At 42.1% G+C, this 17,932-nt stretch overlaps 1 protein-coding gene across 1 annotated transcript in view; it reads right to left on the bottom strand.

Moving 5' to 3' along the window:
- The window catches only part of Kntc1 (kinetochore associated 1), a 72,952-nt gene that overhangs the window by 30,528 nt on the left and 24,492 nt on the right, over positions 1-17,932 (bottom strand). Inside the window, exons 20-37 of the mRNA XM_076922854.1 lie at positions 16,904-17,015; positions 14,568-14,711; positions 13,945-14,001; positions 13,754-13,855; positions 12,115-12,234; positions 11,868-12,011; positions 10,491-10,589; positions 9,485-9,588; positions 9,259-9,358; positions 8,732-8,866; positions 7,553-7,672; positions 6,250-6,322; positions 4,995-5,062; positions 4,131-4,411; positions 3,585-3,757; positions 3,055-3,152; positions 1,593-1,731; positions 781-837 (exon numbers count right to left, since the gene is read on the bottom strand). Coding sequence (XP_076778969.1) covers positions 781-837; positions 1,593-1,731; positions 3,055-3,152; positions 3,585-3,757; positions 4,131-4,411; positions 4,995-5,062; positions 6,250-6,322; positions 7,553-7,672; positions 8,732-8,866; positions 9,259-9,358; positions 9,485-9,588; positions 10,491-10,589; positions 11,868-12,011; positions 12,115-12,234; positions 13,754-13,855; positions 13,945-14,001; positions 14,568-14,711; positions 16,904-17,015 — 2,126 coding nt within the window. The remainder of the gene's footprint in view (positions 1-780; positions 838-1,592; positions 1,732-3,054; positions 3,153-3,584; positions 3,758-4,130; positions 4,412-4,994; positions 5,063-6,249; positions 6,323-7,552; positions 7,673-8,731; positions 8,867-9,258; positions 9,359-9,484; positions 9,589-10,490; positions 10,590-11,867; positions 12,012-12,114; positions 12,235-13,753; positions 13,856-13,944; positions 14,002-14,567; positions 14,712-16,903; positions 17,016-17,932) is intronic.

Below are 17,932 nucleotides of genomic sequence, written 5' to 3'. Positions count from 1 at the left end.
CTAAAATGTGAGATGATTTTCAGTAATTATATATTTTACCAATAAAAAATTTTTATATTTATTTACTTACTTATTTATTTACTTACTTAAATGTGTATGTATGCATGCCTGAGGTATGTGGACTATGGGTGTGCAGAGGCCTTTGTGGGTCAGAAGAGGATGTCAGAGGGAACATAAGTGTTGGTGTGGGTGCTGGAAACTGAACCTGCGTCCTCTGCACAAGCAGCCATGCTGTTAACCACTGAGCCACCCTGGTTTTTTGTTGTTGTTGTTGTTGTTGTTGTTGTTGTTTTTGTTTGGTTTTTGTTTTTAAATAATAATCACTGTTGTGGAAAACTGCTTTCAGGAATGGCCTATTTCCTCAAAAGAGGCCACAGTTATGAAATTCATTCCCAAAGTTAGTGAATGAAGAGTTAACGTGAGGCTGGAATTTAGACCAGAAGTCCACAAGACAATGAGGTAGGTTAGCTATAGTATCTGTATGTTTACTGGTTTGTTTTTCTTTTAATTTAGATGCTTAAGTTATTGGCAGTTGAAGAAATTTTCTCTATTTATAACCCTAAAATTTATGAATAGTCATTAAAGTTAATACAATTAGAGAAATCAAATAATTGACTTCTGAAAATATACCAATTAAATTATTAAACAGTTATATCAAGGATGTTATGACAAATTCACATTCAAAATTTCAATGTGTAAGAATTCATGCTTTAAGTTATCCTGGCATTTCTCCATTTATAAAATTATAATATAATACTATACATTTCTAATTGTAAATACCTTCACTAGTGGAACAGTATGGTAAACTTATAGAATCCAAAGGATGTCTTTTGCTTTCTACAAAAGAGAAAAACACATTAACTAAGACTAAACAACATAACTCATACAAAATGCCAAACTCAGATATTATTGAAACTGCTCTATTATCAGATAATGTTCTAAACATACAATCTGAGGCAGCCAAATCGAATATGGCAGCAGCAAGATTAAGAACCAGACTTCACAGGCCCCACAGCCCTCCCATCCTTCTACAGGCAGGGCCTGTATGGTGGTTTGAATGAGCAATGTCCCCACAGGAATGGGTAGCTGAATGCTTGGTCCTCAGGTGATGGCTCTGTTTGGGGAGTGTAAGCAGGCACAGCCTTGCTGGAGGGGCTAGCTATGGAGGCAGGCTCTGGATGTTAAAGCCTAGCACCATTTCCAGTTTGCTCTCTGTTTCACTGTTGCTTTGGAACATGTGAGCTCTCTTCCTTTTTCTGCTACCATGCTTCCCTGCCATGGTAGACTCTGGAGTTGTAAGCCAAAGTAAACTCCTTCTTCCATAAGTTGCTTTTCGTCAGGATTATCTTACCACAGCAACAGAAAAGTGACTCATCCACCATCCCTAAGGGCAACCACTACCCTGACACCAGATACTATGACTTATTGAGAGCTCATTTTTCCCTTGCATAAATGAATACACAGCATGCATTCCTTTGCACCTGGTCCTTAAGTATTTACCTTATGGGTTGTAGTTCTGGTTCTAAGCCTCTAGAGCTCCAGCATGCATAAAACAAAAACAAGTAGAAAATAATGATACAAGTGTGATTTACCTGCAGGGGGCACCACTGATGAGATCAACTCATAGATGACAGGCAGCACCACCTGTGACTCAAGAACAATTCCGTCTTCACTGAAGAAGTCACTGTAGGACCACTCTTCATAGGGATCCTTGTGAGTTCCAACAGTGGCCTAAACAGCAAAGGTACAGAAAAGACAGCATAGGCGCATGGTAACACATACCACTCTCACCAAGCTGAATAAGGGGTCAGGTTACGAGCTCAACAGCTTGAAATAACAGAAAAGGTTTTGATTAGTGTTAATTATATGTAGGTCTGTATATGTACATGTGAGAGAGGTGTTGGATCCCCTGGAGCTGGAGTTTCAGACCCCTGGAGCTGCCTGACATGTGAGCCCGGAACTGAATTTGGATTCTCTGGAAGAGTATCAAATGCTCTTAACCACTGAGCCAACACAAGAGCCCAACACCTTTGATGTTTAAATACAACTCTCGAATCATGGGTTGCTTCCCTGAATCCACAGACTCTATAGCTACAGACCTAACCAATTTTGGACCAAACTTATTCAGTAAAAGCCGGAGATGCTGAAAGTGTAAGAGATATGTGTGGGTTACATGTAAATGTTACAGTTTTGGATACAAAAGAGATTTTAGCACCCAGAGATCCTGGTATCTCTGAGGGGAAGGGCAGTCTGGAACCAATTCTGTGCATACTAAGGGAAAACTGTATTCTAACATTCTTTTCTGGATAGCGACTTGTAAATATATTACTTTGGTTAAACTCTTAACAGAAGCTCAACATTCAAAAAAGCCTTGGTTAAGGCCCCATGTTTTAAACAGTTCAAATCAAAATGAACAAGTTTGTCTGGAAAGAGAACTGGCTTCACAGCTCTTTAGAAGAAAAGCTATGTATGACAATTTTGGAATTTTGTTTTCTTAAAACACACACACACATGAAATATTGTAAAAATATATTAGTTTTAAGCCCAGGGTGTGGGATATGGGGCTGTTTCAGACTGTGGACAGCAGATGATTATGGTTTGCCTCCTACTCTAGGAGGGGTATGATTTTGCCACTGGCAGATAGTTTCTTCAGTTGTGTAACATTTAGAATTCTGGTAGATTTCCAAAGATGTATAATGAATGCTAGGGTCCAGAGAGATGGGGTGGGTTGTGGGTTGTTTGCTGCTGGTCTCAGTTTGTTAAGTAGTTGTGTGGAAACAAGAAATAAAAATTAGATATCCTGACAGTGAACTCAACACCCCTAGTCAGCAGGAAGTAGACTAATGATAATGTCAACCCCGTTCCCCTCCATCCTGTCTTCTCTCCTAGGGGTTGAAAGGATGGAAAATGGTGCTACCTACAAAGTGGCAAATGCCAGCTACAGAGGTGAGCAGTGAATTCCCCGCTGCTGTGAACTGTGCAAGTGATCTGAAGGGCCACACACTGGGCCATCAGCTGTTCTCTTTATGGAAATAAAACTCAGAGGTGGCTTACCTTCATCAGAATTCCACAGTCATCCATCTGGCACTGTCTGCAAAGCTCCACAGCAGTTAAAGTGTATTTACTTAGTTCTAAAATATCCAGCAAATAATCTGAAAGTGGAAAGACTCATCAAACTACTGTAACAATTACCTAAATTCACACATAGCTTTGACTATTGTAAATACAGCTCACGCCTGTATGTAAGCATGCCTTGAAAAAGATCCATGTGGGATCACATGACCACATGTCAGGAACACCATGATCACACAAAAGCAAATACCATCAATATAAGAAACAACAGTGTTAATGGACTTATTGACTTACTGGGTGACTGACAAGGTCTAGCTAAGTAGTCTAGACTAGCCTCAAACTGATGATTCTTCTGGCTCTCAGCCACCTAACTGCAAGCATTTGAGGGGACGCCCTAGTATAAGAAGAAGCTGTCTCTTGTGTGGTTTCCAGAATGCAGTTATCAGAGATAGCATGTGGAACACATCGATACAATGGACCAGAGAACATGAGAGGTTTACATATCCTGTCACCTGGACTGCAGATGGTGACAGCGTGGCATGCGAGGTCATGGATCTCAGAAGGGAGGTTGAGTCCTACTGGGGCTACCATTGGGACGTCGTCAGCCAACATCTGACAGAGCTTCTGACACACCACAAACAGTAATCTCCCTGTGTCGGCATTGCAGTAATGCTTAAGTAAATCTCTGTAGAGGAAAGAAGGGGGAGTTAGGAGTCACACCACAAGCACGTGTGTTTGTCCCTGTGTTCATACCTAACCACTAACAGCAATGCATGAAAAGCCTTCAAAATATTTTCATGGTACAAAGTATAATTCATTTTTAAAGTATACTCTTAAGAATCAAGGTGCGCAGGAGAGGACAGTCAATAGTGACGTCACCAACTGAGAAGTCTATTTTCCCTCTATGCCATTATTTTTAGACAGAGGATATAAAATAGGCTCTCAAGAAACCAACCAATAACCACTGTCGTGAAAACAGAAGTGGTCCTGGCCTTGTGCTTATCAGCAAAGAAAAGAAAACAGCAACAAACTGAGTGAGGTAGGGACCCAGGTGTCACCTGCACTTGCTCAGGGCTGCTGCCACCTTCCCGTCCTGTAAGGCTCTCAAGGCCAGCTCCGCCTCCAGCTCTTGTGCAGACACCTGCAGGACCAGTGCCTGTCTGTGAAGCTTTGACTTGATGCTCACGTTTGTCCCCTGGGCCTGGGTGGGCCCTGGGGGTCCCCCGTGTCTGTGCTTAGCCTGTGCATCTTCCTGTGCCTTAATATATTGTTCTCGAAGGCCGGCTACCAAGGAGGTGTCGCTGTAATCTTCAAATGGAAGGAAGATCTCAAAGTTCTCCTGCAGCAAAGCAAGACAACGCCGTAAGTTCACTCAGTGTTGAAACTCAGCATTGCTTTGCACCCCGTCCTTCAGAAATTACTCCCTAATAAATTAGGAATTTAACACTTTTGTGGCTCAAAGATTATAAAATATCAACATTAAAAGTTAGGAAAATAAGAAGGTGTCATTATGGTCATTATGAAGAAGGTCTTCTCAATTTTAACACTCTTGACATTTGGGTCTAGATAATTGTGTGCTGTGTGAGCCTTGCAAAAGAGGGAGAGAGTTCTGCTGCCTTATGGGCACAGAGTTTCCGATCTGAGTATGAGAAAGCAGAGACGATGGCTGCATAGCATTGTGAATGTAACTAATACCACTGCAATGCAGGCAGAGAACCGGCTAGAATGTATCATTTTGTTATGTGTATTTTACTATAATGCTAAGAAACTAGAAATACAATATATCAAAAGTTATCAGTATTGTATGTGATACATGAATTACACCCCAATAAAGTTGCTGAGAACAAAGAACCAGTGTATCACCATCTCTGAAGGCTGAAAGCACTAAGGTCAGGAGCACTGATTGGGTGCACAGTCTCTACCTGTAAACTAGCAACCATTCTAAATCGCTTCAGGAACTCTTCAGATTCATCCTTCTTCTGTAGATTGTCTGTAATTACATTTTAAAAAGTTACAGCAGATAATAACGGATTCCCATATGGTGTAATTTGAATTTCCCCCAGAATGTCACAGTAACAGGAGGCAGGATCTCTGGAAGGTGATTGAAAACTCGTGAGCAAGTTGATTAAGTGAGTGATCAATAGGTTGTTTCAAGAGTGCTTGGTGGCTCTAGCTTAGTACTTCTGAACCCATGATGCCCTCTGTCACATCACAATGCAGCAAGGCCCCTGGCAGACCCCAAGCAGATGCTGGCACCATGCCCTTAGACTTCTCAGTCTCTAGAACTGTGATCTCAATAAACCAGTATTCTTATACATTACCCAGTTAACTTTGGTTTTCTTGTAAGTCTTCTGTGGTGGCTTTCAGTTGCTGCTGTAACAGCTTATTTGCTCTGTGTGTGTGTGTGTGTGTGTGTGTGTGTGTGTGTGTGTGCGCGCGTGCACGCCATAGCAGGCATGCTGTGGAGGAGGGTCTCTCCTTCCACACAGACATGCGTTTCAGGGATAGAACTCAAGCTGATAGGCTCGCCTGTTACGTTCCTTTACCTGATGAGCCATCTCACCGCCCCTGACATAACATAACTGAAGTGCAAAGAAAGATCAAATGTGAAAAAAGAAACTTCTTCCTGGAGGTAGAAAAGGGAAGCTTAAGGCTTATAATAAAAGAGCAGGGGCTGGAAAGATGAATCTGTAATTAAGAACAAGCCCTGCTCTTCCAGAGGATCAGAGTTCAATTCCCAGCACACACATCAGATAGCTCACAACCACCTGTAACTCCAGCTCCAGGGCCTCCAACTTCTCTGGCCTGCAGAGAAACATGCATGAACCCAAAGAACAGACACACATGCACATAATTTAAAAACATAAAATATAAAAAGAATGGCAGTTTTTCTGAAACAAATTATAATCCCACTCCCCAAGAAAGTTACTTTTTCAACTCTTTTAAGTCCAAGTGTACACAGGCTTTCTCCCCTTATCATAGATGACAGCTACATCAGGTGTCTAGTCCAACAATGACCAGCTTAATGAAATGTGTAGCATGTAAACAGAAAATAACTCAACTTCGCATGCTTTAGTCTAAGATGACTAATTTTAAAAAAGATTAGATGTTTCTCATAGAACCTTTGTGAATTTTGGGACAAAAACCAAGTTGAGGAACAGAAACTAGAAAAACTACCTTTCTGAATGTCACACAGGATCTTGAGAATATCCACCGACGACTTCGCCACAGATATTCTCCAGGCCTTGTCCTAAAATATGCAAAGTGAAATCCACTTGTTTACTCATCACCTCAGCTGGACAGGCAAAACACATATAAGAACCATGGAATCATGGGCTGGGAAATAGGGAGAACATTCGCCTAGCGTGTCTCAGGCACGAGTTCCATCTTCAGTACCAACAGAAAACTGAAACAAAAGGATATAAAGAAAGCAAACAAAAAAAACCAACCAAAGAATCAGAAAAATAATAAAACAAATGGTTGAGGCTTATGCATAGCTCCAGTCCGGCAGCTGCAAGGCTATAAGAGCATCACCAAGGCTAAGAATGGAAACCCACCAACACCCACTTTAGGGCTACCGGAAAGAGATGCTAACCTACAGCCTTTCAACTACACTACAGTCGACAGTCCTTTCTTTTTCTGGTGGAGTCACGCTCAACAATTGCAGACTTCCTCAGGTAAAAAGCTTGAGAGAACAGAGTGGAAGGCTCACAAATAGCTTAGATAATCTAAGTGGAGTAAGTAATTATGCTTTCAACAATTGTCCTAAAGTATTTAACAAGAGAAGAAAAAGTGAAGCACTGACTAAGCACTGACTGGGGTAGAATGTGATTCACTGTAGAGACCATGCGAGACACTGTTCAGTCAGCAGCAAAGACGCACACAGCAGTGGTGGCAGTAAGGGAAGGGGTCTGAGTGGAGGCTCTGTTACCTTCTAATAAACCAAAATGTCACTGAAGATCTCATGTTCTACAGTCAATCGACAATGGGGCCGACTTCACAACTTTGTGAAAATGAAATAGATTATTTAAAGCGGGGAGGCATTTCTCAAAATTAAAAATCCAACTATTCTGCTAAATTAGCACTTGGTTTCTTTTTTTATTTCTTCTTTTGTAGTGTGTGTATATGTGTGTATGTGTGTATGAAAGACAGAAAGAGTGAGAGAGGGAGACAGAGAGAGACAGAGAAGAGAGAAAGAGAGAGAGAGAGACAGAGACAGAGAGAGAGAGAGAGGAGACAGGGTGTAACCCTATGTAACCCATGCTGGTTTATAGACCCGTAGGCTGACCACTCTGCCTAGTACTAAAAAGTCCAGTTACCTCACCCTGTGACACTTGATTTCTTATTACTAGAGGAAAAAACTGTCTCTACTGAGGGCATCTTTAAGCCTCAATGATTTCCTCTGAAACAAGGGCTTATAATGGAGCCAGGCTGGCCTGGGAGGCAAGGCTCGCCTCCCCACCCCGACGCTTTGCCTCACCTCTTCAGAGCCATCAGGCTCTTCCTGCAGTGCTAGTCGAGCCCAGATGATGACTCTTTCTGCAGTTTTCTCAGCTTCGGCGGGAGGCAGCGACCTCAGTAGCAGGAAGCAATCTTTCCCCTGCGGACAGTGTTAGAAAGGAAGAAAACAGCTGGTCTTTACAGCTTTCTTTTCTACTTGAAAGTGAGAAGAAAAAAACAACAAAAGTTTCTGATTTATGCTGCCTAGTGTGAGGACAACTAGATCAATTAACAGAATGGGAAAAAAAAAAAGATTACAGCTTAATGTCTTTAAAAATCTGAAGGCTAGTAAGATAGCTGAACAGTAAGCGCACTGGATGAGAATTCCTCTAGAGGTCCTGAGTTCATTTTCCAGCACCCGCATGGTAGCTTACAACCTCTTATAACTGCAGTTCCATGGGATCTGATAGCCCCTTCTTGTGTGCAGATGTGTAAGCAGACAAAATGCCCATATACATAAATAAATAAATCCTTAAAACTAAAATACAAATATAAATCTGATTACTTGAAGATTAGGTTTGGTGGCACAGCTCACACAAACAATCTTAGCACTTGGCAGGTCACTGGAAGGCCAGCCTGGGCTATATAGTGTTCCAGGACTGTTTGGGCTGTACAATGAGACTCTGTCTCAAAAAAACCCAAACATCTGAAAATCCTATTTTGAATGACAGTGGTACATAAGCTAAATTTACAATCAGCCCAGGGCCATGAAGATTACCTTACCACTTAAGAGTGCCCATGAATGCTGAGGATGATGAAGCAATAGAGACATTTAAGGCTACAAAAAAGGTGACAGTTCAGTGCTGGAATGTATAATTAGCATGCATGAGGCCTTAGTTTCAATTTGTAACACCTAAGAAGATGAAGTAGAAAACCGCAAAACCACACACCTTAGTTTAGAATCTCAGAGTCCTACATCATATATATAACCCGAGTTTGAGCTGTATTAACCATAAGCTAGCCACAAGACACCTTTTACAAGTACATAAAAAGTAGTTACTGTAATGTTTCATGCTGCTGTTGTAACATGTGGTAGTTACTGTAACGTTTCCATGCTGATACAGCTTGTTTCTTGTGTGTTGTGAAAGCAGCTTGGACACTTTAGCTTCATGAGCTGGAGTCAGCAGAGCAGCCCTACATACAACCCAAAGCTCCACACCTGCTCTCTGTCAATCAGATCAATGATTCTCAGACTGTAGATTTCGTCATCAGACAGCCTGTACCCTTGAGCCACCTTCAGAGCATCTTCTAAGGAAGACGGGACGTCTTGCTTGAGAATGTATCGGACCACTCTCTGGAAGAGATAATACATATATCTTAACAAGAAGTCTCACAGAGCTCCAGAATCATTTGCTTATAAAGGCAAAATGCCTTAAATATTTTTAAAATGTAGCAAAAAAAGTATGCTGGACCTAAGATTAAAACATGAAATATGGAACCAGTGGATAAAGGTTCTTGTTGTCAAGTCAGAGGATGTGAGTTCACGTCATAAAATCTACATGGCAGATAGCGGGAACAGACTCCTGTGTTTTCCTCCTTCCTCCACCTGCTTACATGACACATGTGTGACCCTCTCCCATGTAAGAAGTCTGGCTCTAATAACTTTCTGAATATGAAAATCTTCAGTCAATTTTTCATGCTACCTTAAAAATACAAGACAGAGGAACCAATCCAACCAGCACTTACCATTATTTCATTGTTCAAGAGATTCACCTCTCTTATCCCATAGCCTCGCAAAAGCTTCTTTATCTCCATCAGTTTGTAGCTTTCCTGCAATAACTTGACTCTAAACGAAACGTACTGATATTAACAAGACTGTGAGGACAGGCAATGGGAAACACAACTGGAGGTCAACTCCAGCTTTACGTCAGTGCAGGGCACAGGAACATCATTCAGTCTTCTGCAAACTTACTTGGGGTGGTCCATTTCCAGGTGCTGCTTCACCAGCTGCTCCAAAGCTGCACTCCAGGGAACCACAGCCTTGTACATTATCTTCAGCACAGCATCAAAGATGAGCTACAAAGAGATCACACAGGAACAATGCCCAGCCCTCAGCTGTGCCTCTTATGTAAGCAAGTGGCTCTGCACACATCAAGGACAGGGACAGGGAGAGTGTTTCATCCGTCTGCAGAAGCATGCGCTTCCCCTTATGGTCAACATAAAGAGTGATTTCAAACCAACTTCGGTGAGGCAAGCCTGTAATTCTAGCACTTGTGGCTAGGAGGGGCAGGAACACAAGTTCAGGGTCAACCTAGAGAGATGGTTCAGCAGTTGAGAGCACTTGCTGCTCCTGCGGAGGACTGGAGTTCAATTCCCAGAACCTAAACCAGGTGGATCACAACCATAATTCCAGTTCCAGGAGCTGGGACACTGACTGATGGGCACGAGGCATACACACAGTGCACATACATACATGCAAGTAAAACATTAATAAACCCATTGAAACAATCAGTGCTGCCCTTATATTTCAAATATTTAATTGTTTACCTATAATTAATTGTTTTTCCAAGACGAGGTTTCATATATGACTTAAGATTCTAAAATTCTCAGTCTGTGGGAACATGAGGCCCTGCCTTTATGCAAACTAATAATAGTGGGAAATGACAGTAAAGGCCCATGCCAACAAGTTAGGCATTTCAGTTTCTGAGTTAATTCCAGATCCTGAACAGAGGCATCTAATTGCCTATGACAATTCTTTCGGCAATGGGGATGAGAACATTTTTATCTTATTTCCCATTACCAAAGAAAATAGAATTAAGCATAGTTTTATTTTCTTTTTATTTTATTTTAATTTTTTTTTTACATTCTATGAAAAATTTCCCTAACCAATATTAATCATTTTTCTGACCGGAAAATAGCTATTCAAAAGAGAACTCCCTACCCAGAATATAAAAATCCAACAGTTGGTGTTTGCTTACATCTCTGTCGGACAAGCATCTTATCACCGCCATGGCCTTTGCTTCCCACGCCGTGTCGAAGAGCGTCATCGACTTTGAGCTACACCTCTTCAGTAAATCCTAACAAAGAGAACCATACATGCTTTTTAAATACTAGAGATGCTTAGCCTAAACGTGGTGATGCACGCCTTTAATACCAGCCCTCGAGAGGCAGAGGCCAGCCTGGTCTTCATAGTGAATTCAAGACTGCCAGGCTGGCTACCCAGAGAGACCCTGTCTTGAAAAACAAACAAAACTAGAAACTCTTACTAAAAACTGGCAAACGGGCCAGCAGGGTAACCAGCAGGTAAAGTCGCCTGCTGACCTGAGTTTGGTTCCAGGCATTCACATCTTGGAAGGAAAGAACTGACCTCATGAAAGGTGTTCTCCAACCTCTACATGGGTGCTATTGTGGAACATGCATATCCAAACTCACATATACAGTTCATGCATAACACACACACATGCCCGCACATGCTCTAAATTTAAAAAATTTTAAGCTTGCCAAAAATGTACCCTAGGCTTTCATATGGCATAGAAAACTTAAAAAGGTCTACAGATAACATTGAGCCAGTCGTAGTGCAGAGGCCTTTCAACCCAGCACTAGGAGGTAGGCTGATCTCTGTGAGAGATCAGTTTGGTCTACATAACAAGTTCCAGGACAGCCAGGGTTATGTAGGAATCTTGTCTCAAAAAACAAAAACAAAAAGTAACAAAGCCAAACCAACACCCCCCCCCCCCCCCAAAAAAAAGGTTATTGCAATATTGTACTCTTTATAAACACTTCCAGGTTGGGGATGTAGCTTAGACTCTGGAGGCCTGAGGCCTGATCCTTATCACCTTCTGTCAAAAACCAGTTAAGTATTGAACTACTTCTAATACCTCATAGGAGGCCCTTGGAAAACATCTTCTGTTTTCCTTTATTTTGTTGAGGTGGGATCTCATTGTGTTGCCTAGTTGGTTTTGAACTTGTGGGCCTGAGTAACCCTCCCACCTCCGCCTCTCTAACAGCTGGGAGGTCCTCTGACAATAACAGAATTAGCTTATATTCTTGATCCATTCAAAGTGCTGCACAGGTGCTAGCGGTACAGCCTTACATTCCTTCCAGAGTCAAGCATTGAACGTGAAGACACCTTGCACAGACTTCACAAACAAAAGCAGAGGCTGGCGGATGGCTCAGCACGTAAAGGCGCTAGTCTCCAAGCTGATGACCCAAGTTAGAGACCCAGACCTGTGTGGCGGGAGGAAGAACTGAGTCCCCCAACCTGTTTCAGGCCTCCATGCATGCACTGTGTCTGTGTGCATGCAGACGGCCACATAACAGGAAATAAATACTTTAAAAGTTAAAGAAAACGTTACCTCTATATAAAGCAAAAGAAGTTCCTCCTCTTGCAAATTCTGTTCTTGAATGTAAACTCTCACAAACTTCTCTAAGACGGAAGGGATCAGCTCTGGGGCCGAGACCCTGTCAAACATGCGGAACACCACAGTTGTCGAATTTTCCTAGATGAGGGACAGGGAAGATGGCGTGTCTTGTCACATGCAGTGTCTTGTCACAACTGGATACAAAAAAGCCAAAGCCGTGCCCAGAGGCTGGAGCTCTCACCTTCTCATACTCAGAGAGGGACAGCTTGCAGCTGTACTTCCTATGCAGGGTGATCAGTTCCTGCAACTTGTTAACCAGCGTCCGTAACTGCTGGACCTCCTCTGTGTTTTGAAAATCCTTCTACAGCAAAAGCATTAAGATTGTTAAAGATACAAAACAAAAGTGTGATAGGAAAACAAAGTCAAACTTACCTCAAAGAAATCAGTAATGGCCACAATTACCAATGACTCACAAGAAAAACCAGAATCTGAAAATTGGTAACAGGAGGGCCTGAACATGTATGTGTATATATGTGGATTTTTTTTTTTTTTTTTTTTTTTTTTTTTTTTGGAGGCAGGATCTCAGGTAGCCCAGGCCAGCCACATACTAAATACATAGCCAAGGATGTCCTTCAATTTCTGATTCTTCGGCCTCTACCAGCCACACCTTCAGATTACAAGCATGCCAGGTTATGTGGTACCGAGGACACATGCAGGGCTTCATGCATGCTCAGTGAGAGCTGTGCTGGCACACAATCATAATGCACACTTTTAAAAATCACATTTGTCTGGCTCTAAAGCACTGAATACTTCACAGTAGATTTCATTACGTCTTATACATTAATTTACAAACTCAACTCTAACATTCCCAATATAATTTTTAAAAATATAAAGTTGCATACTTTTTCAAGTATAATTCATGCTTTACTGTGTGAGAAAATTCAAAAGAGAGAGAAATTAGCTTTAAGAAAGTTATAAGTGCCAGGCAGTGGTAATGCCCATGTTTAATCCAGGCACTCAGAAGGTAGAGGCGGCCAGACTCTGAGTTGGAGGCTAGCCTGGCCTACAGAGCAAGATCCAGGACAGCTAATTAGGAGAGAGAGAGAAAGAGAGAGAGAGAGAAAGAGAGAGAGAGAGAGAGAGAGAGAGAGAGAGAGAGAGAGAGAAGGAAAGAAAGATGGCTCAGTGGTTAAGAGTACTGACTGCTATACTAGAGGTCCTGAATTCAATTCCCAGCACATGGTGGCTCACAACCATCTGTAATGGGACCTGATACCTTCTTTGGGTGTGTCTCATGACAGCTACAGTGTACTCATATAAATAAAATAAATACATCTTTTAAAAAAAAAAAAAAGAAAGAAAGAAAGAAATTTACAAGCAAGGAGTCAAACATAGTTCACCTCCAGAACTACACCCCTGATCATGATCCCCCATAGCAGGGTTTCTGTCCTTTTGTGGTACTAGGATGACACACAGCTTCACTCATGTTAGGCAAATGCTCTACTATCGTGTCTTAACCACACCCCACTGCTGCTTCTTCAGACTGGCCATTACAGCAGGGCGTGGCTTCCTGATTTAAGTAACTGAGGCACCTGTGACTCCTCAGACCGACTATTCTCATAAATCATTTTTTTATCCTTTTAAAGGACTCTAAAATTCCACTATTGCAGAAAATACCAATTCTACACTTAGAATGTCTTTCTATTGTTTTCATTTTGGCTGGTTCAGTGTAGACAGACCACACTAAAACAGTAGTGGTTGCAATAGATCCAGCAGAAAAGAAATAAGGATTTTCCCTTTTGGTAGACAACATGCTTTTCTCTAAACACAGGCAAACTCTTTGCTCTGATGTTACAATTTCATTACAAAGTTTGTCATACCAAGGAAATCCAGTGCCAAGAGGATGCAAATCCAAACTTGTCTGTTTTTTCTGCAGTGAAGAACACCTCTGCCAGTTGAAGTCCATTTTCTGGCCAGTTTGCCTTTAAAAGGACGAAGATCGTTAAAAATCAAGTCTGAGGCTGCTGTAGGGGTGCAAATGTCATTGTCACCTTTGCTAGAGAAACATCACCTTATCAGTCAACTCTAGGTTCCTTGATGCTTGTTCCAGCCATTTTGCAAGAATGTTCTGCAACAGAAACACCATTTAAGGATAAAATTCTCATACACAAAAATTTCCATAGTCAGTTTTTCTTTTAAGAACTTTTAAAAAATATGTGCTGGGGGCAGGGGGCGGGGAGGACATCAGATCTCCTGGAGCTGGAACTGTAGGCTGTAAGGTGCTGGGAACTAAACTCAGATCTTTAGAAACTGTAGAATGTGCACTTAACCACTGAGCCACCTCTCTAGCCCTACAATGTCCTCTTAGAAGTTATTTATCGGTTACACAGGTGGACACTGAACCCAAGACCTTGAACAAACATGCTAGTATGCTAGTTGGCATTCTGGCATCACCTTTACTGGTTTCTTTATTTATTTTGAAATAGGAACACACTCTGTAGATCATGCTGGCCTGCAAGTTGCTATGTAGTTCGCACTGGACTCAAACTCCCAGCAACCCTCCTGAGTGCTGAGCCGGAAGTGTGTGCCTCTGCATCCAGCTGGATCATCTTTTCAAAGGGCTTCTCTAGTAATCTAATACGAGGCATTCGTTAAGTTAAACCTGTAAGAGTGGAAATACTGGAGGCAACTCACTTGTCCTTCGGGCACGATCCTCCTCACAAACGGGATCACGTCATTTTTAAACCAGGAACAAAGTTTTTCCAAGGGGACTTGTGTAGATATTGAGTTCAGCAAATTCTCCAGCATTTTCACGTCAAACTTGCTTTCAAAGTCAGCCTGAATTACAGAATCAGAAGACATGTCTGACAAAATTAAACAACCCCCAAAACACAAAGACCTATGGGATCCTTGGGGAAAGCAGTGAGTGGGGGTAAATAAAAAATAAAGTATGGCGGCAGAGATTCATGAAAGTGCCTTGGCAAAACCCATTACTTTGCATGCTAACTGAAGCAAATTATTTTCTTAAAACAAAAAAATTCAAAAGAATGTTAATTGATTTTTTTTTCTTTTGAGACAGGTTTCTCAGTATAGCCCTGGCTGACCTGGAACTCACAGAGATCCACCTGCCTCTGCCTCCCAAGTGCTAAGGATTAAAGGCATTCACCACCACTGGCCAGCAATGTCACTTAAAAATGAGTGAGAAAGGTAATTTATTCTATGCAAATAACTCAAGTGGGCGGGGAGGGGTGTGGTCAAAGCACATTAAATACTGTATCAGTGAGCAGCACACAACACACACACAGAAACCAGGAAATAGTGCATCCTGAGGAAAACGCAACTGGAGGTGAAAGCACAGATACTAATAACTGTATCCAATAGTGTCATAACCACACTTTATGAACCTAAATGTTACACGTCAGCATCAGCCAACAGAAGAGGATTTGAATAAACAGTCTATCTGTGGATGAGATGAGATGGTCTACATTGCCCAGTCTGGCCTGAAATTCCTACACTAAGCAATCCTGCCTCAGCCTCCTGAGGAGCTAACTGTAGGCTATGTGCCACTGCACAAAGTAATAAGATAAACACCTTTAATGAGTATGCCTTCACCACAATCTAAACAGTAGAAAGCTCCTCTCCACCATAGCAACAAAAGCATATTAATAAATAATAAAAAATGATGCTTACTGGCCAATGATGGTGCACACTCTTAATCCCAGCACTTGGGAGGCAGAGGCGAGCAGATCTCTGAGTCTGAGGCCAGCCCCGTCTACAGAGTGAGTTCTAGGGCAGTCAGAGCTACATATACAGAGAAACCCTGACTCAAAATAAACAAAGACAAAAACAAAAAAACAAAAACAAAAGCCAATGTCTACTAAGGAAAGCCTCAAAAGCTAATCAGCCACTGACGATGATGTAATCAGCCACTGGTAATCAGCCACTGACGATGATGTAATCAGCCACTGATGATGATGTAATCAGCCACTGACGATGATGAGCGAAGGCACTATTGGTTACCACAGCACCTCCTCTCATCTGCTATTGGGGGCCGACTTTTAGCAGAAAGCGGCTATCAGCTTTGCAGCCATCTTGAGCCATATACCCTGACATGTGACTTGGATTACAATAGCCTACAACAGCTGAGCACACTCCGATAATCTTGGTTTAGATACCTTGAGATTAAAGGTGCGTGAGATTAAAGGTGTGTGAGATTAAAGGTGTGTAACTTAAGAGTGACTTAGAAGTGTAGAGATCAGATTTAGAGACAAGACCTAAGGGCGCGATTAAAGGTGTAACTTAGAGGCGTGGCTTAGAAGTAAGACATATAAAAGGCAGAGGCAGACAGTAGAGAATCAGACATTAGGGAGACACAGAAGAGAGAACCAGACACAGCAGAGAGAAGACAGGTAGCAGGCACTTGGAGGAGAACTTGGAAGAAGAAACTTGGAACTTGGAGGGACTAGGAGCTAGAGACTAGGTACTAGGAACTCAAGACTTAGGACTTAAACTGAAGAATAAACGGGACTGAATTACACTCTGTCTGGTCTGCATTCTTCGAGTCCGTCCTCACTCTCGCTCTTGCTGAACCCCGACCGGAGGATCGGAGCGGCAGTTTGGGTTGGGATACAGTGGCCGCCCAAACGTGGGTCGGCCCGGGCCTCAACATTTTGCTTGGGCTGCGACATTTTTTGGCCGCCCCAATGTGGAGCTAGTGTGGACCCCAACAATCCTGGAAAATCTCCCCGGGACAGCTTACATCCTAGCACTCTAGCCACACTGGAGAGCAGTCAAGAAATGAAAATGCAGGGAGCTGAAGAGATGGCTCAATGGTTGTGAGCACTGGCCACTCTTCCAGAGGTCCTGAGTTCAATTCCCTACAACCACATGGTGGGCTCAAGACCACACTGGGATCTCATGCCCTCTACTAGAATTTAGGTATACACAAAGACACAGCATTCGCATAAATAAATCTTTAAAAGAGAGAGAGAAAGAAAGAAAGAAAAGAAATTAAATGCACAATATATTACCCGATGTCTAAGCCAGAGATACTGAGCACAAACCAAGTTTCCTTTACTTAGCTGCAAAAAAATATCTCTGAGGTCATCTTCATTATTCAGAAACTCAATCCAAGCGCTCCCACTGAGAAATCAGAGGGAAGAAACGAGTTAGGTGTATAAGAAATACTTTCCAAATCGGAGTCATTATACATCTAAGCCCCTTTTTTGAACATTTATGCATTTAGTGGGGAAAGTGAGGTCAGAGGTCAACTTACAGGAACTGATTCTCTCCCCATCACGTGGGTCTAAGGGACTAAACGCAGGTGGTCACATTTGGTGGCAAGCACCTTGAGCATCTTGCTGAACCTAAATTCTTCCCCTTTTTAAATTTTAACTTTATTTCATGTATATGAGTGTTTTGCCTGCATATATGTATGTATATTACTCATGTGCGGGGTGCCCTCAGAGGTCAGAGGAAGGAGTATGGTTTCCTCGATCTGAAGTTATTAATTATTAAAAGCCACTGCATGGGTGCTAGGAACCAAACACTAGTCCTCTACAAGAACAAGTGTGCTTAATCATCAAGCAATCTCTCTACCTTTTTTGTAAAAGATAAAGTAAAACACAAAACAGACCTAAGAATTCTACACTGTAAAGTAAGTCTCCTTTCTGAAACTTAGAGAACACCTGTTGAGTAACAGCAGTAACTCTCCATGCAGGAAACCAGATCAGATAGTCACAACATAAAGAGTAACCTGGCGAGATGGCTCAGCAGTAAAGAGTACTGCTTGTTCTTCCAAAAGACCTGGGTTCAATTCCTAGCACCCACATGGAAGCTCACAACTCTCAGTAACTCCAATTCTGGGGGATCTGAAACCCTCAACAGATATACATGCTACAGAGCAAGTTGTATGCCAGCCTAGCTATATGAACCATGTCCTAAAAAAAAAGAAAGAAAGAAAAAAAAATGAGTGGCTAGAGAGATGGCTGAGAGGTTAAGAGCACTGGCTGTTCTTCCAAAGGTTCTGAGTTCAACTCCCAGCAACCACATGCTGGTTC

The sequence above is a fragment of the Arvicanthis niloticus genome, chromosome 24 (assembly GCF_011762505.2).
Source record: "Arvicanthis niloticus isolate mArvNil1 chromosome 24, mArvNil1.pat.X, whole genome shotgun sequence".
Taxonomy (NCBI): domain Eukaryota; kingdom Metazoa; phylum Chordata; class Mammalia; order Rodentia; family Muridae; genus Arvicanthis; species Arvicanthis niloticus.
This window is presented reverse-complemented; position numbering and strand designations above follow the sequence as displayed.